The sequence below is a fragment of the Hyperolius riggenbachi genome, chromosome 10 (genome assembly GCF_040937935.1).
Source record: "Hyperolius riggenbachi isolate aHypRig1 chromosome 10, aHypRig1.pri, whole genome shotgun sequence".
Lineage (NCBI taxonomy): Eukaryota > Metazoa > Chordata > Amphibia > Anura > Hyperoliidae > Hyperolius > Hyperolius riggenbachi.
In genome coordinates, this window is record NC_090655.1 from 27,589,181 (window position 1) to 27,616,586 (window position 27,406).

Sequence of the window (27,406 nt, forward strand, 5' to 3'; positions counted from 1 at the left end):
GGGACAGGGGACCCTGAACCAGGTAAAATGGGACGTCTGGTCAGGGTATCTAATCGTTAAGCGCATGCAGGTGCCTGGGGCCTAGTGGGTGTCAAGGGGCCCCAGCTGCCATGTTCTCTGACCTCTCTTCACTTCAGCTTACCAAAAGGACCACAACAAGGACCATATCTACTGCCTTGCCTGGGGCCCCATTACATCTTCCCTCTGCGAACATATGCAATACAAATTAGAATGGCAATGGCATCCTGTTCATTTTGGATAAGAGATAGAAAGAGGCAATGTCAGAACAGGCACTAACCAGACTGCAGTAAGTGGAACTCCCAGCATGCTTGATGTTAGCGCACGCAGGAAGGATTTACTATACAGACTGGAGCTTCTCTTGTTTTACGGCGATTATTCCGTACCGCCGCCCTCTGGTGGCCGCTCAATGTTACTGCAAGCTGCGGAACCAATGCTAAGTGTCTGTGTTTCCTGCCGGGGTGTTTATGTGGCTGCAGCCACAGTGTTATGTGTAGGAAGGGAAGGAATACTTCGCTGAATAGGGGAATCCTACTGGAAGATGCAGTCTACCTATGTAAGTATTGTCAGTGTGACATCACTGTGCCTGGCAGTGATGGGTGATCACTGGGGGACTACATGTCCCAGCACGCCCTGCATCATAAACACACACAGCATAGGATTGTCACAGAATGCCCTGCTCCTCTGCACTATGGAGATCAATGTAGGCGCTAGGAAGACTACTGGCCCCAGCATGCCCTGCTATACACACCAGAGGGGGTCCTGGAGAGACTACTGGCCCCAGCATGCTCTGCTATACACACCAGAGGGGGTCCTGGAGAGACTACTGGTCCCAGCATGCCCTGCTTTACACACACCAGAGGGGAGTCCTGGGGAGACTACTGGCCCCAGTATGCCCTGCTTCACACACCAGAGGGGGTCCTGGAGAGACTACTGGCCCCAGCATGCCCTGCTATACACACCAGAGGGGGTCCTGGAGAGACTACTGGCCCCAGCATGCCCTGCTATACACACCAGAGGCGGTCCTGGAGATACTACTGGCCCCAGCATGCCCTGCTATACACACCAGAGGGGAGTCCTGGGGAGACTACTAGCCCCAGCATGCCCTGCTATACACACCAGAGGGGAGTCCTGGAGAGACTACTAGTCCCAGCATGCCCTGCTATACACACCAGAGGGAGTCCTGGAGAGACTGCTGGCCCCATCATGCCTTGCTATACACACCAGAGGAGGTCCTGGAGAGACTACTGGCCCCAGTATGCTATGCACACCATAGGAAGACTACTAGTCCCAGCATTTCCTCTAATGCACAGTGCAGCATAGGATTGTTCCAGGAAGACAAGTCTCAGCATGCCCTGCTGTGCATCATCCACTACAATGCAGGGTGCTAGGAAGACCACTAATCCCAGCAGGCCCTGCTATGCACATTCATGCAGTGTCCTTTTGCATGTGCGCTAGTGCGTCTGCGCAGGATCGCGGTAGGTAAATATTTACTTTGTCGCTTTTCGGGGGGCTGGATCGCCAGCACACCATAAGATTGGGGAAGCCTCATTAGGATCCAGAAGCTTCCCCCTCCCAAGGTAAGTATCCCCCAGAGGGAATAAGAGTAAGCAAGCTTTCGGCTATATAGCCTTCAATCCTGTTTGAAGCCTGATGAAGGCTATACAGCCGAAAGCTTGCTTTAGTTGGCCAATAAATAGTATCATCCTGATTAAAACTTCTTGCTTTTACTGATGGCTAACATGGTACAATACTCTACTGCTGTTCTAAGAAGCCAAACTTGTTTTTTTGCATGACGTTTTTAGTTAGGCTTTTTGGTCCCTTTTAGCCCTTACACACTCCCAGGAGGTCTGCTTCACCATGAGCTTGCTGGGCAATATGTATCAATACTGTGGTAATATTTCCTTCCTGTGTAATTCCAGGCACATGGCTATGGAGGGTATGATTCCGATTTTAGTGATGAAGAGGCCGACTCTGACAGAAATGCCAAGAAAAAATGGTAACTAGTAATAATAACTGTTGTACCATCAGCTCCTGCTCTCTGCCTCTTCTCTCCTAGCAATGTAAGCCTGACTGACTTCATCTTGTAAGCGCTCCCACCATGTACACCCGCTCGGCCAGCCTGCCCTTTGTCCTTTCCCAACGGCTGTCTCAGTGCAGGACATGCGCAAAAGCACCGATACAGGGACAGACGCAGTGACTTTTGTACTTTATTAGGTAGGATGTCTCCAAGGAATGCTGGGCTTCCCTTTTTAAATCCCAGCATGCTTTGCAAATGACGTATCATGGTTGTACAGTAAAAACAGCATTCAGATTTACTAAAATACAGCGATCCCGAATATAATCTAGTTTTTTGTTTTTATTTTATAAAGGGACAATTTATCCATCTTTAACCACTTGAGGACCGTGGGCTTTACACCCCTTAAGGACCGGCCACTTTTTTTTCCATTCAGACCACTGCAGCTTTCACGGTTTATTGCTCGCTCATACAACCTACCACCTAAATGAATTTTGGCTCCTTTTCTTGTCACTAATAAAGCTTTCTTTTGGTGCTATTTGATTGCTGCTGCGATTTTTACTTTTTATTATATTCATCAAAAAAGACATGAATTTTGGCAAAAAAATGATTTTTTCAACTTTCTGTGCTGACATTTTTCAAATAAAGTAAAATTTCTGTATACATGCAAAATGTGGACAAACATGTTTTTGATGAAAAAAAAAACCCATTCAGCCTATATTTATTGGTTTGGGTAAAAGTTATAGCATTTACAAACTATGGTGCAAAAAAGTGAATTTTCCCATTTTCCAGCATCTCTGACTTTTCTGACCCCCTGTCATGTTTCATGAGGGGCTAGAATTCCAGGATAGTATAAATACCCCCCAAATGACCCCATTTTGGAAAGAAGACATCCCAAAGTATTCACTGAGAGGCATAGTGAGTTCATAGAAGATATTATTTTTTGTCACAAGTAAGCGGAAAATGACACTTTGTGACAAAAAAAAAAAAAAGTTTCTATTTCTTCTAACTTGCGACAAAAAAAAATGAAATCTGCCACGGACTCACTATGCTCCTCTCTGAATACCTTGAAGTGTCTACTTTCCAAAATGGGGTCATTTGTGGGGTGTGTTTACTGTCCTGGCATTTTGGGGGGTGCCTAATTGTAAGCACCCCTGTAAAGCCTAAAGGTGCTCATTGGACTTTGGACCCCTTAGCGCAGTTAGGCTGCAAAAAAGTGCCACACATGTGGTATTGCCGTACTCAGGAGAAGTAGTACAATGTGTTTTGAGGTGTATTTTTACACATACCCATGCTGGGTGGGAGAAATATGTCTGTAAATGACAATTTTTTGATTTTTTTTTTTTTTTTACACACAATTGTCCGTTTACAGAGAGATTTCTCCCACCCAGCATGGGTATGTGTAAAAATACACCCCAAAACACATTGTACTACTTCTCCCGAGTACGGCGATACCACATGTGTGGCACTTTTTTGCACCCTAACTGCGCTAAGGGGCCCAAAGTCCAATGAGTAACTTTAGGATTTCACAGGTCATTTTTGTTTCCAGACTACTCCTCACAGTTTAGGGCCCACTTTTTTGCACCCTAACTGTGCTAAGGGGCCCAAAGTCCAATGAGTACCTTTAGGAGTATGGTGAGTTCATAGAAGATTTTATTTTTTGTCACAAGTTAGCGGAAATTGATTTGTATTGTTTTTTTTCACAAAGTGTCACTTTCCGCTAACTTGTGACAAAAAATAAAATCTTCTATGAACTCACCATACTCCTAACAGAATACCTTGGGGTGTCTTCTTTCTAAAATGGGGTCATTTGTGGGGTTCCTATACTGCCCTGGCATTTTAGGGGCCCTAAACCATGAGGAGTAGTCTGGAAATCAAATGCCGCAAAATGACCTGTGAAATCCTAAAGGTTCTCATTGGACTTTGGGCCCCTTAGCACAGTTAGGGTGCAAAAAAGTGCCACACATGTGGTATCGCCGTACTCGGGAGAAGTAGTATAATGTGTTTTGGGGTGTATTTTTACACATACCCATGCTGGGTGGGAGAAATATCTCTGTAAATGACAATCTTTTGATTTTTTTTTTTTACACACAATTGTCCATTTACAGAGATATTTCTCCCACCCAGCATGGGTATGTGTAAAAATACACCCCAAAACACATTGTACTACTTCTCCCGAGTACGGCGATACCACATGTGTGGCACTTTTTTGCACCCTAACTGCGCTAAGGGGCCCAAAGTCCAATGAGTAACTTTAGGATTTCACAGGTCATTTTTGTTTCCAGACTACTCCTCACAGTTTAGGGCCCCTAAAATGCCAGGGCAGTATAGGAACCCCACTAATGACCCCATTTTAGAAAGAAGACACCCCAAGGTATTCCGTTAGGAGTATGGTGAGTTCATAGAAGATTTTATTTTTGTCACAAGTTAGCGGAAATTGATTTTAATTGGCTTTTTTTTCACAAAGTGTCATTTTCCGCTAACTTGTGACAAAAAATAAAATCTTCTATGAACTCACCATACTCCTAACGGAATACCTTTGGGTGTCTTCTTTCTAGAATGGGGTCATTTGTGGGGTTCCTATACTGCCCTGGCATTTTAGGGGCCCTAAACCGTGAGGAGTAGTCTTGAAACCAACAATGTCGCAAAATGACCTGTGAAATCCTAAAGGTACTCATTGGACTTTGGGCCCCTTAGCGCACTTAGGGTGTAAAAAAGTGCCACACATGTGGTACCGCCATACTCAGGAGAAGTAGTATAATGTGTTTTGTGGTGTATTTTTACACATACCCATGCTGGGTGTGAGAAATATCTCTGTAAATGACAATCTTTTGATTTTTTTTTTACACACAATTGTCCATTTACAGAGAGATTTCTCCCACCCAGCATGGGTATGTGTAAAAATACACCACAAAACACATTATACTACTTCTGAGTACGGCGATACCACATGTGTTACACTTTTTTGCAGCCTAGGTGCGCTAAGGGGCCCAACGTCCTATTCACAGGTCATTTTGAGGCATTTGTTTTGTAAACTACTCCTCACGGTTTAGGGCCCCTAAAATGCCAGGGCAGTATAGGAACCCCACAAGTGACCCCATTTTAGAAAGAAGACACCCCAAGGTATTCTGTTAGGAGTATGGTGAATTCATAGAAGATTTTATTTTTTGTCACAAGTTAGTGAAAAATGACACTTTGTGAAAAAGAACAATAAAAATCAATTTCCGCTAACTTTTGACAAAAAATAAAATCTTCTATGAACTCGTCATACACCTAACAGAATACCTTGGGGTGTCTTTTTTTCTAAAATGGGGTCAGTTTGTGGGGTTCCTATACCGCCCTGGCATTTTACGGGCCCAAAACCGTGAGTAGTCTGAAAACCAAATGTCTCAAAATGACTGTTCAGGGGTATAAGCATCTGAAAATTTTGATAGGTGGTCTATGAGGGGGCGAATTTTGTGGAACCGGTCATAAGCAGGGTGGCCTTTTAGATGACAGGTTGTATTGGGCCTGATCTGATGGATAGGAGTGCTAGGGGTGTGACAGGAGGTGATTGATGGGTGTCTCAGGGGGTGGTTAGAGGGGAAAATAGATGCAATCAATGCACTGGGGAGGTGAACGGAAGGGGGTCTGAGGGTTTGGCCGAGTGATCAGGAGCCCACACGGGGCAAATTAGGGCCTGATCTGATGGGTAGGTGTGCTAGGGTGTGACAGGAGGTGATTGATGGGTGTCGCAAGGTGTGATTAGAGGTAGGAATAGATTCAAGCAATGCACTGGCAAGGTGATCAGGGCTGGGGTCTGAGGGCGTTCTGAGGGTATGGGCGGGTGATTGAGTGCCCTAGGGGCAGATAGGGGTCTAATCTGATGGGTAGCAGTGATAGGGGGTGATTGATGGGTGATTAGTGGGTGTTTGGAGGAGAGAACAGATGTAAACACGGCACTTGGGAGGTGATCTGATGTCGGATCTGCGGGCGATCTATTGGTGTGGGTGGGTGATCAGATTGCCTGCAAGGGGCAGGTTAGGGGCTGATTGATGGGTGGCAGTGACAGGGGGTGATTGATGGGTGATTGACAGGTGATTGACAGGTGATCAGTGGGTTATTACAGGGAAGGACAGATGTAAATAATGCCCTGGCGAATTGATAAGGGGGGGTCTGAGGGCAATCTGAGCGTGTAGGCGGGTGATTGGGTGCCCGCAAGGGGCAGATTAGGGTCTGATCTGATGGGTAACAGTGACAGGTGGTGATAGGGGTGATTGATGGGTAATTAGTGGGTGTTTAGAGGAGAGAATAGACACTGCGTTTGGGTGGTGATCTGATGTCGGATCTGCGGGCGATCTATTGGTGTGGGTGGCTGATCAGATTGCCCGCAAGGGGCAGGTTAGGGGCTGTTTGATGGGTGGCAGTGACAGGGGGTGATTGATGGGTGATTAGAGGGGTGATTGGGTGCAAACAGTGGTCTGGGGGGTGGGCAGGGGGGGGTCTGAGGGGTGCTGTGGGCGATCAGGGGGCAGGGGGGGGAGAAATCAGTGTGCTTGGGTGCGACATAGGGTGGCTGCAGCCTGCCCTGGTGGTCCCTCGGACACTGGGACCACCAGGGCAGGAGGCAGCCTGTATAATACACTTTGTAAACATTACAAAGTGTATTATACACTTTGTATGCGGCGATAGTCGGGTTAACATCCCGCCGGCGCTTCCGTATGGCCGGCGGGATGTTGCGGCGGGTGAGCTGAGACAGGCGCCGGCGGAGGATCGCGTCACGGATGACGCGATCGCTCCGCCCATGCCCCTACAAGGACCGCCGCCAATTGTCAATACGGCGGTCGGGAAGTGGTTAAGGCTAGTTACACACCGGGACATTGCGTTATAGTGGACGTTATGGTCGCATAACGTCCCCTAACACAGTGCCTGCCGGTGTTGGTAGAGGACGTTGAGTGAGCCGCGTTAAGCGGCTCTTTCCGCATTAGGGCAGTGAGAATGGCGCTGATTGGCCGGCGGGACCACATGATGCGGAGTGAAACACTCCGCATCATGTGGTACTGCCAGCCAATCAGCGCCCACCAGTGCAGTGCATATTGAGTAGCCATGTGCGCGGCTACATAGCGGCCTCTCCCCGCCTCCTCTCCGCCCCAACACTGAGCATGTGCAAACAGTCTAACGTGGCTTAAGCCACTGGAACGCTATAGTATGCTGCACGTTCTGAAGAACGTGCAGCGTTACATGTAACGCAACGTGGGCAGTGTGAACAACCCCATTGACTTTGTATTGCTGTGAGTTGGGGAGCGTTACAGGCTGCACTAATGTGCGCCTGTAACGTCCCTGTGTGGAAGCAGCCTAAAGGTGGCCACACATGTTGCAATTTTTCTCTTTGATTTAATCCCAATTTGATTTAAAGGAATCATCAGCCAAAATGTAATGAGGTTTACTCACCTGGGGCTTTTCCAGCCCCTTGCAGCCGACTGTCCCACGCTGACCTCTCCACCGACTGTCCCACGCTGACCTCTCCACCGACTGTCCCACGCTGACCTCTCCACCGACTGTCCCACGCTGACCTCTCCACCGACTGTCCCACGCTGACCTCTCCACCGACTGTCCCACGCTGACCTCTCCACCGACTGTCCCACGCTGACCTCTCCACCGACTGTCCCACGCTGACCTCTCCACCGACTGTCCCACGCTGACCTCTCCACCGACTGTCCCACGCTGACAACTCCTTTAAGCGATCGGTTGTACTGACAAAATTGAAATTAATTTTTTATTTTGCGATTGAAAAATCTGACAGAATTTCTTTTCCACTTTTTTTTTGTTGAGATCGGACATTTCTTTACCAAGAATTGAGTGTTTGTGGCACAATAAAGTGCGCCAAATGCAGTTGTAATTCAAGCACAACTGAAGTGAGAAGATTATGGAGGCTGCCATATTTATTTCCTTAACACCAGAAACAAGCATACAACTTGGTTTTTTGGGGATTATAGTCAGATCTGACAATAATGTCAGAAACGCCTGATCTGCTGCATGCTTGTTCAGGGTCTATGGCTAAAAGTATTAGAGGCAGAGGATCAGCAGGGCTTCCAGGCAACTGGTAATGTTCAAAATCAAATATGGCAGCCTCCATATCCCTCTCACTTCAGTTGCCCTTTAAAGTGACTCAGCTGAAATAAAAAAGTTTTATACATACCTGGGGCTTCCTCCAGCCCCATCTGCTCAGATCGCTCCCACGCCGCTGTCTGCTTCGGGAACTGGGTCCCGTCACTTCCGTCAGTCGGAGCCAGTCTGACGTAAGAGAAGTGCGCTGTTTGCGTACCTCTCTAGCAGCCGCTGGAGAGATACGTAGAGGGCGCACTTCTTTTGCGTAGACTGGGGCCGGAGCTGCAGGCAGCGGAGGACGGCGGCATGGGAGCGATCTGAGCGGATCGGGCTGAAGGAAGCCCCAGGTATGTATAAATCTTATTTATTTCAGCTCTGGTACCCTTTAAGCAATGTGGTGTACAGTGGTAATTGTAATGCTAAACCGCAAATGCAAAAACTTACAGATGCGCTTGTCGAATGGAAATACAGAATTTTAATAAAATATTGGGCAAGATAACCTGAACAGCTGTATAAAAGGGCATTAGCCCAATAATGACATAAAATACATATAAAAGTAAAATCATAAAACAGTAGATCCAGTGCTGTGTTGTAATGCTTAATAGCACTTGAATGAGTTAGAGCAACAGCCCTGCTCTAGGAGGTCAGTGTCTCCTGCGAGGAAACAGTAATGGATCAGATGCAGCAGCGAACTTTTTAGAAATAATTCGTGTGTTAGTAAGGAGATGGTGTTCCCAACAGACCTCAATATCTGCTCATTGAGCTAGCATAAATGATTTCCAAGCGTATTAGCAATAGTAGCTTTGATGCAAGCAGAGATTTAAGCAAGGTGTTAGCTGGCGTTTAAGCCTAGTAAGATGCTGGCAAGCAAAACAGGCTAGGTGGTGAGTCATCAAAGTTATGTGGATCAATGCTTGATACGATTAAAGTAGAGCGGTCTCACCCTCCTGAGGTGTTGAATCCTCTGATGATGAATCCTGTGGCGGATAGTATCTTCCGGGAAGCCGCTCAATCTCACCAGCCCCGGCCGGCGGCTAGGTGAGAGAGACTGGACCTGCAATGCAGTGTCGGGCAAGCGTGCCCGGCTTCCAGGGGGTCCGGATGGCGTGGGTCACGTGGATGATGCAAACCTTCAGTACGGCAAACTTCCGTTCTGCTCCACAACTTCCCGGTACGGAACTCCGCCACGCCTCCTTCCCCTCTATGGCGTGACGTCACGACTGTAGCCTCCGCTGACGTTTCGAGAGGAACGCCTCTCTTTCTCAAAGCTTGGCTACTGGGGAATAGGAGGGTGGTTCTTTATACTGTGTGGTTAATAGGATTATTGAAAGGCATACAGCTCAAGATCTTTGTTCAATCCATGCGGAACTAGTGTGTTTAGATTAAATATCCACATAGTTTCACGTCTGGACATTTCTAATAAGAAATCGCCACCTCTCCATGGTCTTACTACTTGTTCGATGACACAATATTTAGATCCCTTAAAGGAGCAACCGTGTTCCATTTTGTAGTGTGCTGATAAGGGATGTTCTTTATTGCCCTTTTTAATATTGGTGCAATGTTCACTCAATCTTTCTTTTAGAGTACGTTTTGTTCTACCCACATAGTGCTTTAAACAGGGGCAAGTTAGCACATAAATCACCCCTTTTGTGTCGCAATTGGTTACGTTTTTCATGCTGAATGTTTCATTCCCAGCAGTAATCTGGTAAATTCTTTCTATGGGGGAATTCGATTCTTTACATGCTCGGCAAAACCCACATCTTTTAAAATATCCCCTTGTCTTCTTTATCTCCGATTTCTTAATAGTGGGTGCTAGTAGATTGCCCAAACTCCTAGACTTCTTGAAGATTACTTGCGGATATTCCGATAATAAGGGGGTGAGTATAGGATCTTCCCTTAATAAACCCCAATGCTTCCTCACTATATTTCTCACCTTGGGGGCCTGGGATGAATATCTCATGACCACACTAGGCTGCTGAAAAGTATGGGCATTGCGGTTCTCTCTCTCTTCCAATAAAACCTGTCTGGCAGTACATGTGGCCTGTTCCCTAGCTCCCAAAATGATATCTTGTGGATATCCTTTATGTTCAAATCTGGCTTGCAAAATTTGAGCCTCTTTGTCAAAATCATCTATTTTGGAGCAGTTCCTCCTAAGTCTTAGGAACTGGCCTTTAGGAATATTCATCAACCACTTATAGTGGTGGCAGCTGTCTATATTAATGTAGGTATTAGTATCTACTGGTTTTAGGTATGTTTTGGTCAAAATCTTGCCCTCTTCTTTATACACAGTTAGATCTAAGAAGTTAACCTGCTGTCTACTCAATTCAGCAGTGAACTTCAGATTATATTGATTCTCGTTAATCCAACCTAAAAATGTATCGAGACTAGCTCGAGTCCCCTGCCAGATAAAAAATGCATCATCTATAAATCTCCTCCAGAGCACCAGGGAGGGTCCGGGGCCCTCTGGCCCATTGAGAACAAAACGCTCCCAATGGGCCATGTACAGGTTTGCAAAGGAGGGAGCAAACCGGGTTTTTGTAAACCGCAAATGATTATCGCATGGGATATTGATAGATGCACATAGCTGGGGAATGGTGATAAATGTCACAGTGGAAAATCTAGTTCTATGAAAATGCAAAATGATCAGAAGCTGATTGAGTGAAAGGTTGCCATGCTGGAGGGTTTTCTATCCAACAGAGTTTTTTGACATTTGCAATCTTTTTTCTTTTCTTGAAATTGCAGCAATCTCTGAACGAATTGGTTGCATTGAAATAAAAAAAAAAATGTAACTTGTGGCTGCCTTAAAGAGAAACCGAGGTGGGGATCCTAGAATGAAATCTATACACAGAGGCTGGGTCTGGCTGTAGTGCCCAGCCTCTGTTGCTATTTGAATCCCCCCTAAGTCCCCCCTGCGCTCCGTTCTAGCCCATAAATTACAGCCGCGCTGTCGGGCTCTGTTTACCTAGCTAATGTCACTCACGCTGCTCCCCCCGCCTCCTGCAGAGCGCCGGTCCCCGCCCATGTCCCTTCCCTCCAATCAGCGGCGAGGGAAGGAACGTGGGCGGGGACCGGCGCTCTGCAGGAGGCGAGGGAGCGGCGTGAGTGACACTAGGGAGGTAAATACAGCCCGCTGTGACACGCTGCGTATCGCCAGCGCGGCTGTAATTTACGGGGGAGAGCGGAGCGCATGGGGGACTTAGGGGGGATTCAAATAGCAACAGAGGCTGGGCACTACAGCCAGACCCAGCCTCTGTGTATAGATTTCGTTCTAAGATCCCCATTTCGGGTTCTCTTTAAAGAGTACCTAAATTATAAATTACAGTGTGCTTTAAAGAGAATCTGTACTGTAAAATTCTTACAATAAAAAGCATATCATTCTATTCATTATGTTCTCCTGGGCCCCTCTGTGCTGTTTCTGTCACTCCCTGGTGCAATCCTGGCTTGTAATTGCCAGTTTTAGGCAGTGTTTACAAACAAAAGACATGGCTGCTAACCAGAGTGTGATAGGCTGAGAGGAGCTCAGTCAGTGACTCGCACAGAGCCTGGAGGGGGCTTGGAGAGGGTGTGTAAAGCTTCTGCCTATCACAATAGAGCAGCACATTCCTGCCTCAGCCGTCAAAGGAAAGAAGATTAGATTATATAACAGAGATAATACAGCCACTGTGCAACTAGGAAAGGCTGCAGTAAGACAGACCACATTCGAACAGGTATAGGAACTTATAGGATAGAAGAAATAAGGCTGAACATTTTGTTATAAAGTCTCTTTAAAGTGAACCTTAAGACAGGAAAAAAAAAAGTTTTACTCTCCTGGGGCTTCTACCAGCCCCCTGCAGCAGTCCTGTGCCCTCGCAGCCTCTCACTAATCCTCTGGTCCCCCGCTGCCAGCTAGTTTCATTTTTGCCGACAGGACTGGCCACGTGTAGCTTTTTCCACATTCCTGACTGCAATTAGCACTATTGCGGGTCGCAACACGTACAAAAATACGCGTTGCCGCGTTACGAATGCATAGATATGCAACAACGCGTATTTTTGCCCGCAATAGCACTAATTGCAGTCGGGAATGCGGAAAAAGCTACGCGTGGCCGGGCCTGTCTGCAAAAACGAAACTAGCTGGCAGCGGGGGACCAGAGGATTAGTGAGTGGCTGCGAGGGCACAGGATGGCTGCAGGGGGCTGGTAGATGCCCCAGGTGAGTAAAACTCATTTTTTTTCTGACTTAAGGTTCACTTTAAAGGGACTCCGAGCAGTGCAGAAACTATGGAAATATGCATATCATTTTAAAGCTCTCGTTCTCCTCTTTCCAATGATATATAAACCGCCGCCCTACGCCTTTTAGTTTTCGCTATTTTCGCGATAAAAATTGCCGCGGCCGCGATTTCAATCACGAAAATAGAGAAAACTAAAAGGCGTAGAGCGACGATTTAGGTGTCGCCAGAAAGAGGAGAAAGAGAGCTTTAAAATGATATCCATCTTTCCATAGTTTCTTGTATTACACGGGGCGACTTTTTCCTAAAGTCAGCTGCTCCATTCTGCTGAATAGAGCTGCTGACACTGGGGAAAGTGTCGTCCTGTGTAATACAAGTAACTATGGAAAGATGGATATCATTTTAAAGCTCTCTTTCTGGTGACACCTAAATCGTCGCCCTACGCCTCTTAGTTTTCTCTATTTTCGTGATTGAAATCGCAATTGCGGCAATTTCAATCGCGAAAATAGCGAAAACTAAAAGGCGTAGGGCAGCGGTTTATATATCATTGGAAAGAAGAGAAAGAGAGCTTTAAAATGATATGCATCTTTCCATAGTTTCTGCACTGCTCGGAGTCCCTTTAAGCCTAATAAGTTGCCAAGATATATAAAATCACTCATAATAAAGCGTGATTTTTCCTACCCCCAGGGTCCGTATTCCACATATAGTCTTGAAATCCCCATCCCCAGTGTGAAATTGGGCCCCAGTATTTTTTTTTTTTCATTCCAAACTTTAGGTGCAAAGGATGCTGGGGGATTGATGTCATAACTCCACCCCTCATGTTCCTGTTATCTAATCTAGGCAGACATCTGAAATAAGAATTATAGCAAACAGACAGGATAAGACAGGCTGCAGCTGTTTTCCTGTCTCTTCTCTCCTACACACTGTGAACAGAGAATTGATTTGATCCAGGCAGGTAGAAAGCACAGCAGAGGAGAGAACCAGGCTGGAGGGGAGGACACATGCTGAGGGTCTACTTCAGAAATAAGGAAGTGCTGCTACAGATATATATGTGAGTCTGTTCTATCCACTATGATGTACCAAATGTAAACTTTATATGTTCATCTAACTGTACACAGTGCATAGACTATATAGATGTATTGCCATTCATACCCTTTTTTGGCTGAAGGTGATTCCTCCAGCCCCGTTCAGGCTAATCGGTCCCTTGCTGTCCACCGCCGCTGCCGCCTAGATACTCTCATAGTAGTTATCTCTGCCAATCAGGGTATACTGCGCACGTGCAGCCCGTTACCCTTACATTGCTGGGAGCACTCTGCCAGCGCGAGTGTGTCCGTAGTGTGCCCCGCGTGAGTGTGAAGTAAGTAAGATAGTTTGCTTTGCTTTTTAGCAAACTCTTATCTTTCAGGCTAAAATAGTGGGTTCAGATACATGGATCCCCTACAAGTTCCCTTAACCCATTGGGGACTGACCATTTAACCCTCCTTGGGGGGCCAGAGCAGTTTGCCTGGTTTAGTTGTCCCCAGTTTAGATAGCCAGGGATAGGTATTCCCTGTATAGATAGGCATGGGTGTCCACTGTATATCTATAAGTGTCTCCAGTACAGGCAGCGGCCATTACTCACCTCCCTGGGTCCTGCGATGAGCAGCTCTCCCCGCCTCCTCTCTCCCCGACATGCAGCCTCGCAGTGCCGCTAAGTTCCAGGTCCCGGCTTGATGACGTCATCAAGCCGAGACCCGGAACTTTGCTACAGAGTGAGGATGGATGCCGGGCAGAGCAGAGGGGGGGCAATGATCGCCGGAGGAGCGCCACGAAGGTGAGTAGATCCTCTTCTTTCTCTTCAGCCGCCACCGCTTCAGTGATCACTACAATCAGCGGCAGTCGTAGTGATCATGTGACAGCTTTATCTCCCCTCTCGGGTCCGCACGATCGCGTCCGGAGCAGCGGGACTTCAAGGACGTTACAGTTACGTCCTGTCATCAGCAGGCGGCCACACAGAGGACGTAACTCTAACATCCTTGGTCCCGAAAGGGTTAAAGTAATACCAAGGTTAAAAAATAAACTGTTTATATTGTTTTATATTTAAATCGACTTGTTAAAGGACAACTGAAGCGATGGAGGCTGTCATATTTATTTCCTTTTAAGCACTACCAGTTGCCTGGCAGCTCTGCTGATCTTCTGCCTCTAATACTATTAGCCATAAACCCTGAACAAGCATGCAGCAGATCAGGTGTTTCTGACATTGTCAGATCTGACAAGATTGGCTGCATGCTTGTTTCTGGTGTGATTCAGACACTACTGCAGCCAAATAGATCAGTAGGGCTGCCAGGCAACTGTGATTATTAAACAGGAAATAAATATGACAGCCTCCATATTTTTTAGTTTTTACTGTTTCACTGTCTCTGCTCAATGACACATGCATTGAAGTATGCCAGAGCTAAAATCTTTGAACTATTGACCCTTTTTATCTCTTTTCTGCTCTCAGAAGGCCATTTTCTGCCAGGAAAGTGTTTTATGGCTATAATTTATTATCAGTGAGGGTCACTCTGTAGTCCGACCCAGACAGAATCTGTCACTTGCATACCTTATGTTTAACTCTTTCAAGCAGAAAAAGAAAAAAAGTAACACTACATTATTTGTGTGCTTGGCACATGTCTATCTCATCATGTCACCTCAGTATTCCTTTAACGGATACCCGAGGTGACATGATGAGATAGACATTGGTATGTACAGTGCTAAGCACACAAATAACTATGCTGTGTCCCTTTTTTTTTTTTTTATTACCCTGCCTGAAAGAGTTAAATAGGTATGTAAGTGGTAGTTCCTGTCAGGACTGGATCAGACTACAGTGTGACCCTCACTGACAAGAAATTACAACTATAAAACTCGTTCCTAGCAGAAAATGGCTTCTGAAAGCAGGAAAGAGATAAAAAGGGTCAATAGTTAAAGCGGACCCAAACCAAACATTTTTTTTAATTAAAAATATTTAGTTGCACCACTCCGACACATACAAAGATAAATAAACACTCCTTCAAGCCTATGAGCATTTCAGTGCATGCTTTTCACCCTTCTCTTTTCATAACTAGGGTTATACAGGTGGCAGCCATTAGCAATCCCTCCTTTGCCGTACACCACCTGCTCCACCAGTTTGCCGGATTCTGTCCCGGCAATATGAAAGGAAGGGAGGGGTTCCACCAATAAATGTAAAATATTTTATATTTGTCGTCATGCAGCTGAAAAAAGGCTGCTATTTATTATTATAATTTAGAAAATAGATTTTATTTCCGAAATCTTGGATTTTTAATTTGGGTCCACTTTAATAGATTTTAGCTCTGGCATACTTCAATGAATTTGTCATTGAGCTAAAACAGTAAAAACGTACAAAAGTAGATATAAATGTAAAATAAAACTGTGGAATATCTTACAAAGTCATTTTTAGGAGGAGGAGGATAGATACAATTGTTTATTTATTTTCACCTCTGCTTTATGATCCCTCGCTCCCCCCTTGCCAGCAGCAGGAAGATTGATGGATGACAGAGCCACAGTAGATCAGATTTAGATGATCTGAGCCGTAACATATTAGTACATAAAGGCATCCCGGAAGCATGTAACACAAGCCAGGTACAGCTCCGGGAGTAATGCCCTCTGATTGGTTCTGGCCCGAGCGATGCTGTCAGTTTGTGTAACAGATTTGGAGCTGAGAGCACACAGGACATAGTCAGTGCATCTGTTCCCAGCATCGCTCATTACCGCTCCCATCCACCTATAATTCATCACAGCAGCCTGTCAGCCAGAGTACAGGCTATTAGAAACAGAGCGGGCTACACATGGGGGCCATTTATTCTAAATGTACAACAAGCATCAGCCACGAAAAGTGCCCTGAGGGAAAACTGTTTCCGTGACATCTCTTGAACTGTAATAGGACCGCTGGGATGCAGTTGCTATGGGCAACATACACTGGGACAGGAATAGGACCGCTGGTATGCGATTGCTATGGGCAACATACAATGGGACAGGAATAGGACTGCTGTAATGCGGTTGCTATGGGCAACATACACTGGGACAGGAATAGGACAGCTGGGATGTGGTTGCTATGGGCAACATACACTGGGACAGGAATAGGATTGCTGGGATGCAGTTGCTATGAGCAACATACACTGGGACAGGAATAGGACAGCTGGGATGCAGTTGCTATGAGAAACATACACTGGGACAGGAATAGGACAGCTGGGATGCAGTTGCTATGAGAAACATACACTGGGACAGGAATAGGACAGCTGGGATGCAGTTGCTATGAGAAACATACACTGGGACAGGAATAGGACAGCTGGGATGCAGTTGCTATGAGCAACATACACTGGGACAGGAATAGGACAGCTGGGATGCAGTTGCTATGAGCAACATACACTGGGACAGGAATAGGACAGCTGGGATGCAGTTGCTATGAGCAACATACACTGGGACAGGAATAGGACAGCTGGGATGCAGTTGCTATGAGCAACATACACTGGGACAGGAATAGGACAGCTGGGATGCAGTTGCTATGAGCAACATACACTGGGACAGGAATAGGACAGCTGGGATGCGGTTGCTATGGGCAACATACACTGGGACAGGAATAGGACAGCTGGGATGCAGTTGCTATGAGCAACATACACTAGGACAGGAATAGGACTGCTAGGATGCAGTTGCCATAAGCAACATACACTGGGACAGGAATAGGGCAGCTGGGATGTGGTTGCTATGGGCAACATACACTGGGACAGGAATAGGACAGCTGGGATGTGGTTGCTATGGGCAACATACACTGGGACAGGAATAGGACAGCTGGGATGCAGTTGCTATGAGCAACATACACTAGGACAGGAATAGGACTGCTGGGATGCAGTTGCTAAAGGCAACATACACTGGGACAGGAATAGGACAGCTGGGATGTGGTTGCTATGGGCAACATACACTGGGATAGGAATAGGACAGCTGGGATGCGGTTGCTATGGGCAGCATACACTGGGACAGGAATAGGACTGCTGGGATGCAGGTCCCGTAAGTTTAGCCAGTCTGAGCAAGAGCAGTGCGCTCTCTCCATCTCTCTCCGGCGAAGAATAGCACTGCACAGTACTATTCTCCGCAAAAGAGGGAGACAGAGGGAGCGCCTTACGCTTGCTCAGACTGGCCGAACTTGGTGTCTTCGCCTCTGGTACACTTTAAGCTGCGCTGCTAAGCAGCGCAGATTGATGAATCAGGCTTTCTGACGAAGGGTGGGAGGTGGCCACAGCATAGGTAGCCAGGAATAGGTGGCCGCAGTATAGGTAGGCAGGAATAGGTGGCCGCAGTATAGGTAGGCAGGAATAAGTGTAGCCAGCAATAGGTTGCCGCAGTGTAGGTAGGCAGGAATAGGTGTAGCCAGCAATAGGTGGCCGCAGTATAGGTAGGCAGGAATAAGTGTAGCCAGCAATAGGTGGCCGCAGTATAGGTAGGCAGGAATAGGTGTAGCCAGCAATAGGTGGCCACAGTATAGGTAGCCAGGAATAGGTGTAGCCAGCAATATGTGGCCGCAGTATAGGTAGGCATGAATAGGTGTAGCCAGCAATAGGTGGCCGCAGTATAGGTAGGCAGGAATAGGTGTAGCCAGCAATAGGTGGCCGCAGTATAGGTAGGCAGGAATAGGTTGTCAGTAATAGGTGGCCGCAATATAGGTAGGCAGGAATAGGTGTAGCCAGCAATAGGTTGCCGCAGTGTAGGTAGGCAGGAATAGGTGTAGCCAGCAATAGGTGGCCGCAGTATAGGTAGGCAGGAATAAGTGAAGCCAGCAATAGGTGGCCGCAGTATAGGTAGGCAGGAATAGGTGTAGCCAGCAATAGGTTGCCGCAGTGTAGGTAGGCAGGAATAGGTGTAGCCAGCAATAGGTTGCCGCAGTGTAGGTAGGCAGGAATAGGTGTAGCCAGCAATAAGTGGCCGCAGTATAGGTAGGCAGGAATAGGTGTAGCCAGCAATAGGTGACCGCAGTATAGGTAGGCAGGAATAGGTTGTCAGTAATATGTGGCTGCAGTATAGATAGGCAGAAATAGGGGTAGCCAGCAATAGGTGGCCGCAGTGTAGGTAGGCAGGAATAGGTGTAGCCAGCAAAAGGTTGCCGCAGTGTAGGTAGGCAGGAATAGGTGTAGCCAGCAATAGGTGGCCGCAGTATAGGTAGGCAGGAATAGGTGTAGCCAGCAATAGGTGGCCGCAGTATAGGTAGGCAGGAATAGGTGTAGCCAGCAATAGGTGGACACAGTATAGGTAGGCAGGAATAGGTGTAGCCAGCAATAGGTGGCTGCAGTATAGGTAGGCAGGAATAGGTGTAGCCAGCAATAGGTGGCCGCAGTATAGGTAGGCAGGAGTAGGTGTAGCCAGCAATAGGTGGCTGCAGTATAGGTAGGCAGGAATAGGTTGTCAGTAATAGGTGGCTGCAGTATAGGTAGCCAGGAATAGGTGTAGCCAGCAATAGGTGAACGCAGTATAGGTGGGCAGGAGTAGGTGTAGCCAGCAATAGGTGGCCGCAGTATAGGTAGGCAAGAATAGGTGTAGCCAGCAATAGGTGGCCGCAGTATAGATAGGCAGGAGTAGGTGTAGCCAGCAATAGGTGGCTGCAGTATAGGTAGGCAGGAATAGGTGTAGCCAGCAATAGGTGACCACAGTGTAGGTAGGCAGGAATAGGTTGTCAGTAATAGGTGGCCGCAGTATAGGTAGGCAGGAATAGGTGTAGCCAGCAATAGGTTGCTGCAGTGTAGGTAGGCAGGAATAGGTGTAGCCAGCAATAGGTGGCTGCAGTATAGGTAGGCAGGAATAGGTGTAGCCAGCAATAGGTAGCCGCAGGAGTAGGTGTAGCCATCAATAGGTGGCTGCAGTATAGGTAGCCAGGAATAGGTTGTCAGTAATAGGTGGCCGCAGTATAGGTAAGCAGGAATAGGTGTAGCCAGCAATAGATGGACTTAGTATAGGTAGGCCGGAATAGGTGTAGCCAGCAATAGGTGGCCGCAGTATAGGTAGGCAGGAATAAGTGTAGCCAGCAATAGGTGGCCGCAGTATAGGTAGGCAGGAATAAGTGTAGCCAGCAATAGGTAGGCAGGAATAGGTGTAGCCAGCAATAGGTAGGCAGGAATAGGTGTAGCCAGCAATAGGTGGCCGCAGTATAGGTAGGCAGGAATAAGTGTAGCCAGCAATAGGTGACCGCAGTATAGGTAGGCTGGAATAGATTGTCAGTAATAGGTGGCTGCAGTATAGGTAGCCAGGAATAGGTGTAGCCAGCAATAGGTGGCTGCAGTATAGATAGCCAGGAATAGATTGTCAGTAATAGGTGGCTGCAGTATAGGTAGCCAGGAATAGGTGTAGCCAGCAATAGGTGGCCGCAGTATAGGTAGGCAGGAATAGGTGTAGCGAGCAATAGGTAGCTGCAGTATAGGTAGGCAGGAATAGGTGTAGCCAGCAGTAGGTGGCCGCAGTATAGGTAGGCAGGAATAGGTGTAGCCAGCAATAGGTTGCCGCAGTGTAGGTAGGCAGGAATAGGTGTAGCCAGCAATAGGTGGCCGCAGTATAGGTAGGCAGGAATAAGTGTAGCCAGCAATAGGTGGCCGCAGTATAGGTAGGCAGGAATAGGTGTAGCCAGCAATAGGTGGCCACAGTATAGGTAGCCAGGAATAGGTGTAGCCAGCAATATGTGGCCGCAGTATAGGTAGGCATGAATAGGTGTAGCCAGCAATAGGTGGCCGCAGTATAGGTAGGCAGGAATAGGTGTAGCCAGCAATAGGTGGCCGCAGTATAGGTAGGCAGGAATAGGTTGTCAGTAATAGGTGGCCGCAATATAGGTAGGCAGGAATAGGTGTAGCCAGCAATAGGTTGCCGCAGTGTAGGTAGGCAGGAATAGGTGTAGCCAGCAATAGGTGGCCGCAGTATAGGTAGGCAGGAATAAGTGAAGCCAGCAATAGGTGGCCGCAGTATAGGTAGGCAGGAATAGGTGTAGCCAGCAATAGGTTGCCGCAGTGTAGGTAGGCAGGAATAGGTGTAGCCAGCAATAGGTTGCCGCAGTGTAGGTAGGCAGGAATAGGTGTAGCCAGCAATAAGTGGCCGCAGTATAGGTAGGCAGGAATAGGTGTAGCCAGCAATAGGTGACCGCAGTATAGGTAGGCAGGAATAGGTTGTCAGTAATATGTGGCTGCAGTATAGATAGGCAGAAATAGGGGTAGCCAGCAATAGGTGGCCGCAGTGTAGGTAGGCAGGAATAGGTGTAGCCAGCAAAAGGTTGCCGCAGTGTAGGTAGGCAGGAATAGGTGTAGCCAGCAATAGGTGGCCGCAGTATAGGTAGGCAGGAATAGGTGTAGCCAGCAATAGGTGGCCGCAGTATAGGTAGGCAGGAATAGGTGTAGCCAGCAATAGGTGGACACAGTATAGGTAGGCAGGAATAGGTGTAGCCAGCAATAGGTGGCTGCAGTATAGGTAGGCAGGAATAGGTGTAGCCAGCAATAGGTGGCCGCAGTATAGGTAGGCAGGAGTAGGTGTAGCCAGCAATAGGTGGCTGCAGTATAGGTAGGCAGGAATAGGTTGTCAGTAATAGGTGGCTGCAGTATAGGTAGCCAGGAATAGGTGTAGCCAGCAATAGGTGAACGCAGTATAGGTGGGCAGGAGTAGGTGTAGCCAGCAATAGGTGGCCGCAGTATAGGTAGGCAAGAATAGGTGTAGCCAGCAATAGGTGGCCGCAGTATAGATAGGCAGGAGTAGGTGTAGCCAGCAATAGGTGGCTGCAGTATAGGTAGGCAGGAATAGGTGTAGCCAGCAATAGGTGACCACAGTGTAGGTAGGCAGGAATAGGTTGTCAGTAATAGGTGGCCGCAGTATAGGTAGGCAGGAATAGGTGTAGCCAGCAATAGGTTGCTGCAGTGTAGGTAGGCAGGAATAGGTGTAGCCAGCAATAGGTGGCTGCAGTATAGGTAGGCAGGAATAGGTGTAGCCAGCAATAGGTAGCCGCAGGAGTAGGTGTAGCCATCAATAGGTGGCTGCAGTATAGGTAGCCAGGAATAGGTTGTCAGTAATAGGTGGCCGCAGTATAGGTAAGCAGGAATAGGTGTAGCCAGCAATAGATGGACTTAGTATAGGTAGGCCGGAATAGGTGTAGCCAGCAATAGGTGGCCGCAGTATAGGTAGGCAGGAATAAGTGTAGCCAGCAATAGGTGGCCGCAGTATAGGTAGGCAGGAATAAGTGTAGCCAGCAATAGGTAGGCAGGAATAGGTGTAGCCAGCAATAGGTAGGCAGGAATAGGTGTAGCCAGCAATAGGTGGCCGCAGTATAGGTAGGCAGGAATAAGTGTAGCCAGCAATAGGTGACCGCAGTATAGGTAGGCAGGAATAGATTGTCAGTAATAGGTGGCTGCAGTATAGGTAGCCAGGAATAGGTGTAGCCAGCAATAGGTGGCTGCAGTATAGATAGCCAGGAATAGATTGTCAGTAATAGGTGGCTGCAGTATAGGTAGCCAGGAATAGGTGTAGCCAGCAATAGGTGGCCGCAGTATAGGTAGGCAGGAATAGGTGTAGCGAGCAATAGGTAGCTGCAGTATAGGTAGGCAGGAATAGGTGTAGCCAGCAGTAGGTGGCCGCAGTATAGGTAGGCAGGAATAGGTGTAGCCAGCAATAGGTGGCCGCAGTATAGGTAGGCAGGAATAGGTGTAGCCAGCAGTAGGTGGCCGCAGTATAGGTAGGCAGGAGTAGGTGTAGCCAGCAATAGGTGACCGCAGTATAGGTAGGCAGGAATAGGTGTAGCCAGCAATAGGTGGCCACAGTGTAGGTAGGCAGGAATAAGTGTAGCCAGCAATAGTTTGCCGCAGTGTAGGTAGGCAGGAATAGGTGTAGCCAGCAATAGGTGGCCGCAGTGTAGGTAGGCAGGAATAGGTGTAGGCAGGAATAGGTGTAGCCAGCAATAGGTGGCCGCAGTATAGGTAGCCAGCAATAGGTGTAGCCAGCAATAGGTGACCGCAGTATAGGTAGGCAGGAATAGGTTGTCAGTAATACGTGGCTGCAGTATAGGTAGGCAGGAATAGGTGTAGCCAGCAATAGGTGGCCACAGTATAGGTAGCCAGGAATAGGTGTGGCCAGCAATAGGTGGCTGCAGTATAGGTAGGCAGGAGTAGGTGAAGCCAGCAATAGGTGGCTACATAGGTAGGCAGGAATAGGTGGCCGCAGTATAGGTAGGCAAGAATAGGTGTAGCCAGCAATAGGTGGCCGCAGTATAGATAGGCAGGAGTAGGTGTAGCCAGCAATAGGTGGCCGCAGTATAGGTAGACAGGAGTAGGTGTAGCCAGCAATAGTTGGCCACAGTATAGGTAGCCGGAATAGGTGCTGCCAGTATAGAGACCCAGGTGGGGGGAGGGGGACGCAGCGGCGGGGTGAAACAAATACTCAGGGAGGCAAGGGAAGGTTTGCAAACATTAAAGGGGCAAGGGGGCCCATGCTTTGGCAGCCCCAAATCTAGCTGGAAAAAATAAGGTAAGGGGAGGGGCATCTTAGGGCTTTTTCAGGGGTGGAGTTATTTTGAACCAGGAAAAAAAAGGCGCTTCAAACCGTCAGATGGCAGCCAAGTGAGGCAGTGTGATCTGACAACCACAGAGGGGTGGATACCCAAAGAATGTGCTATTACTGTACATATACTGCACCGCCTCCCTCAATAAACCCATGTGGTCAGGGTGGCCCACCTTTCAAGCATGTTAGCGAGAAACTACAAAGGCTTCTGATTAGGCACGGTTGTAAAAGGAGAGGTCACAAAACAATGGTGTGTTCAGCATATGACTTTGAACAGCCATCACGGTGACCGGTATTTCACCTGCAAAAATTCCATAGCACTGTACCATCATTTCATGGATTTAAAGTGATAATTTGTTGCCCAATGGGGTGAAAATAAAATAAGAATTGCTGTGACTCAAACTGTGAGAAGCAGAATGCTAGTAAGGCACTAGAGAAATAAGAAAGCATTTGTCGATTCTTCGGGTCAGTTCATCCACTGCAGCTCACTCTGGGAAGCGGTTGGGACACAGACCTAGGGCCTGATTCACAAAGCGGTGCTAACCTAGTTAGCACGCCTAAAGACTTTGGGCTAAGTAGTTAGCACGCACCAAGCTAAATCAGTTCATGTGCTAAGTTTAGGTCCTAAACGTTGCATGGGTGCGACGTTTAGGGCTCATCCAATGCGCCATTTAAGCGCGCATCAGGCAGTGCTAAACTTAGCGCGCGAACGCAAAAATTAGCACGCGGGCGCTAATTAGCGCACAAAGTATGTTTAGGCGTGCTAAGGGGCTTTTCACAAGCGTGCTAACAGTTAGTACCGCTTTGTGAATCAAGCCCGATGTGTGAGCTCAGTGTTCTCCCCAGGCTCTTTTAGGCGGGTGCTCCCCCCGGCTAGTTTTGGTCAGCTCGCCTCCTCCTATGCTGTAAGCAGAGTTGTGCAGAGAAGCATCGGCCCTGCATTCTCATCTCGCCTCACACGGCTACGTTTTCATGCCACCCGGCTACTATTTCATGCCACCCGGCTACTATTTCATGCCACCCGGCTGGAAAAAAATTCTGGGGAGAACACTGGAGCTGTATATTATAGGTTGGACAACATAGTGAAGGTATATGAAGAAAGAGAACCGAGAGCCCAATATGGTGCAGTAAGTCAAGGCAAATGGTATGTTGTGAAAGAGTAAAATTATATACTCGCAAACCAGGGTTACCTCCAGGCAACCACTGTATAAGCAGGTGAGGAGATTGGCCTGTCCCCACTCAGGGCTAAGAAGTCGCTCTCTGTAGACGTTAAGAATAAAGGGGTATCCCCCTCCACCAAGGGTGGATATATACTGTGTTATGAACTGAACAGAGGCGCCAAAAGGATAAAAACAATATTTAAAATGTTTAAAAAATGCTTAGGAGGCAGTGGTGGACTTACCTCCCTCAAGCAAACACAAGAAGCTGTGCTTATTCAACAAGGTAAATTTAATGGTACACTCCAGGGGTTTAGTACAACGCGTTTCGCAGGTCTACACCCGCTTCATCAGGCAGTGAAAGTAGGAGTACACAGCAGCGTAATGTCAGAGTTACACCTGGCGCCTAAGGCTGCAGTGGTCAATTTAATTAAAAATGGCCTGGTCACTAGGGGGGTTTAGCATTGCAGTCCTCAAGTGGTTAAACACAAATAAAGCCAAAAGCTCAGCAGGACAGCCAGGCAATAAGGAAATGAAGATGGCAGACTTCATATTCCTCTCACTTCAGGTTCCCTTCAACCAGCCAGGCTCGGGGTGAAAAAAACATGTTGGGGAGTGGTGATCCCGTGCCGAGGTATATGCAGAGCCTGCAGTGTGGAGGGCGTTTGTAACTCACCTCTCCAGGATCCAGACGCTACCCATTTGTCTTCTTCCTGTTCTTGGAGGCTCTCGATCCCTCGGATGAGATCTCCGTTTGTCAAATGACGACAGATGGCAATCTTACCATAGGGGTTGAGCGCCACCTAGTGGACAGAGGAAGAATTGCAGCGCCGGACCCGGGGGAGGTGAGTGAAGTGCAGGGCTGCTGCAGATCAATCTGCAGTATGATTTTTTTTTTCTGCTTTTGGCGTCTAAGCTTGTGAAAAATGATACCATTTTTGGACCCTAAAGTCCGTGATTGGTTTAGATTAGGGTCACTACAGGGTTTCTTTAAAGTATACCCGACTACTACTGCTACTGGCACAGCCTATGATGCAGAGTGTTTGTAGAGTCCGGCCCCTGCAGATTTCATAATTGGGTTTGTAGTTTTACATGCACCTCAGAGATCTGTATGCAAACTGCATAAATAACATTTCCTTATTGCATTAGTCACTTACACTGATTTGTTTGTTCAGTCAAAAAATTAAATCATTTTTCTAATCACGGAGATAAAGTGTCAGATACAAGCAGCTCTGGTGGGAGGCCGGTCTGAGCTGCGCGCTGATCTGAGGTGATTCTGGGACCTGCCAAACAGCCTTCAATAGGAGCTCAGAAATTGCTTAAAGGGAACCAGAGATGAACGATTCACACAAAATAAACATATCAGTTGATAGCTTGTAAAGAATAAATACTCTACCTGATAATTTCGTCACTCTGGAGTGCCTTTTTGAGTGTTTTTTATCCATTATTGCTCCAGGAAATATCCAATATGGCCGCCGGCTCATATCTCTTCTGCTTCCAGGTTATAAACTGTTCTGGATGTGCCGTCTAGCCTCTATGAGACTATAGACAAGCAGGGCTGCAGCAGGCTTTCATCTGTATGCTTTCAACTTTATTATTCTGGCATGCTGTGTGGCTGCCTGTAGGAAGTGTCTCTCATAGAAATGAAACTGCATACAGTAGATAATGACAGGCTGCACACTGCACACAGATACACTGTCTGTTTCAGAGCTTCTTTCTCGGCAGCAGCAGCCCCTCCCATGTCAACAGCTCTGAGTATGAAATCTGAGCCAGGAGGTGGCAGGCTTGGGCTTGAAAAGACTCCACAGAAGAGTGACTCAGCTATAATGATTCCAGGTCAAACCTGGACTGAATAGTCGGTGGATTCTTATCACAGTTGATAACAGATAGATTAGACTGAGAAGAATAAAACTAAAAGCAGGGTAGGTGTTTACTGTCATGTTCCCACTGATAAATGTAATAAAATACATGAGGGTGCTTTGTCTCTGGTTCTCTTTAAAATGAACCAGAGGTGAAAATAAACTGAGATAAACAATTGGATCTGTCCTTCTACTCCTAAAAATGGCTCTTTTAGATATCTCAAGGTTTTATTTTATGTATACACATTTACAAAGCAGATTTAATGTTTCATAATCTCTGCTCAATTGTAGTATCTCAAGAGTCCCAGAGTGAAAATACATGAACTATTGATCTTATCTTTTTCCAAGTCCTGACTGGAGAAAAACTGTCAGTTCCATCGCTAATTAAAAACTCTTTCAGGCAGGGAAAAAAGAAAAGGAGCAAGGTATAAGTGTCTATATGCTTGCCTCTGTATGTACACGTCTATTTCATCATGTCACATGTCATCTCTGGTACACTGTAAAGAGAACCTGAAGTGAAAATAAACAAACACGTCATTTTTACCTCCTGTGTAGTCTACTCCTCAATCTCTTTCTCCTCTCCTGCGTCCTGTTTGTCCACTGTGATTGATGGAATTCTCCGTCCTCCATTTTGAAAATAGCCATTACCCCATAACAGCTTACTGGTCAGCACACTGTTAACCACTTGCCGACCGCACGCTTATACCGTGCGTCGGCAAAGTGGCAGCTGCAGGACCAGCCGGCTGCAGGCTAATTAATCAGGAAGCAGCCGCTCGCGCGAGCGGCTGCTTCCTGTCAATTCACGGCGGGGGGCTCCGTGAATAGCCTGCGGGCCGCCGATGGCGGCTCGCAGGCTAAATGTAAACACAAGCGGAAATAATACGCTTTGTTTACATTGTACGGCGCTGCAGATCGGCGATCCCCGGCCAATCTGCGGCCGGGGATCGCCGCCATGTGACAGGGGACAGCCTGTCACTGGCTGCACAGGACGGATAGCGTCCTGTGCAGCCCGGATCACTGGGCATGACAGGTAGAAGAGGGAGGGGGGGAATTTCGCCGCGGAGGGGGGCTTTGAGGTGCCCCCCGCAACATGCCTGCAGGCAGGAGTGATCAGACCCCCCCCTGCACATCATCCCCATTGGGGGGAAAAAGGGGGGGCGATCTGATCGCTCTGCGTGCACCCTGATCTGTGCTGGGGGCTGCAGAGCCCACCCAGCACAGATCAGCTAAAACAGCGCTGGTCCTTAAGGGGGGGTAAAGGGTGGGTCCTCAAGTGGTTAAACTGTAATATCACCCACTTGAGCCATAGGGAAACATGGACATTACCTTCAGTTGTAACTGACAGCAGCTGATATATAACTGATAGCAAATGGTATATTTCAATTCTGACAAAATATTGTCAGAACTGTAAGGGCCCGTTTCCACTATTGCGTTGCGGAATCGCCGTGGCAAAATTTGCATGTGGATGCGAATTTCGCATGCGTGTACATGCGTATTTTCATGCGTATTCGCATGGATGACG

At 47.5% G+C, this 27,406-nt stretch overlaps 1 protein-coding gene across 1 annotated transcript in view; it reads left to right on the top strand.

Moving 5' to 3' along the window:
- The first annotated feature begins 484 nt into the window (after positions 1-484).
- The window catches only part of LOC137533817 (protein FRA10AC1), a 147,876-nt gene continuing 120,954 nt past the window's right edge, over positions 485-27,406 (top strand). The window contains exons 1-2 of the mRNA XM_068255068.1: positions 485-574; positions 1,941-2,017. Coding sequence (XP_068111169.1) covers positions 560-574; positions 1,941-2,017 — 92 coding nt within the window. The 5' untranslated portion in view covers positions 485-559. The remainder of the gene's footprint in view (positions 575-1,940; positions 2,018-27,406) is intronic.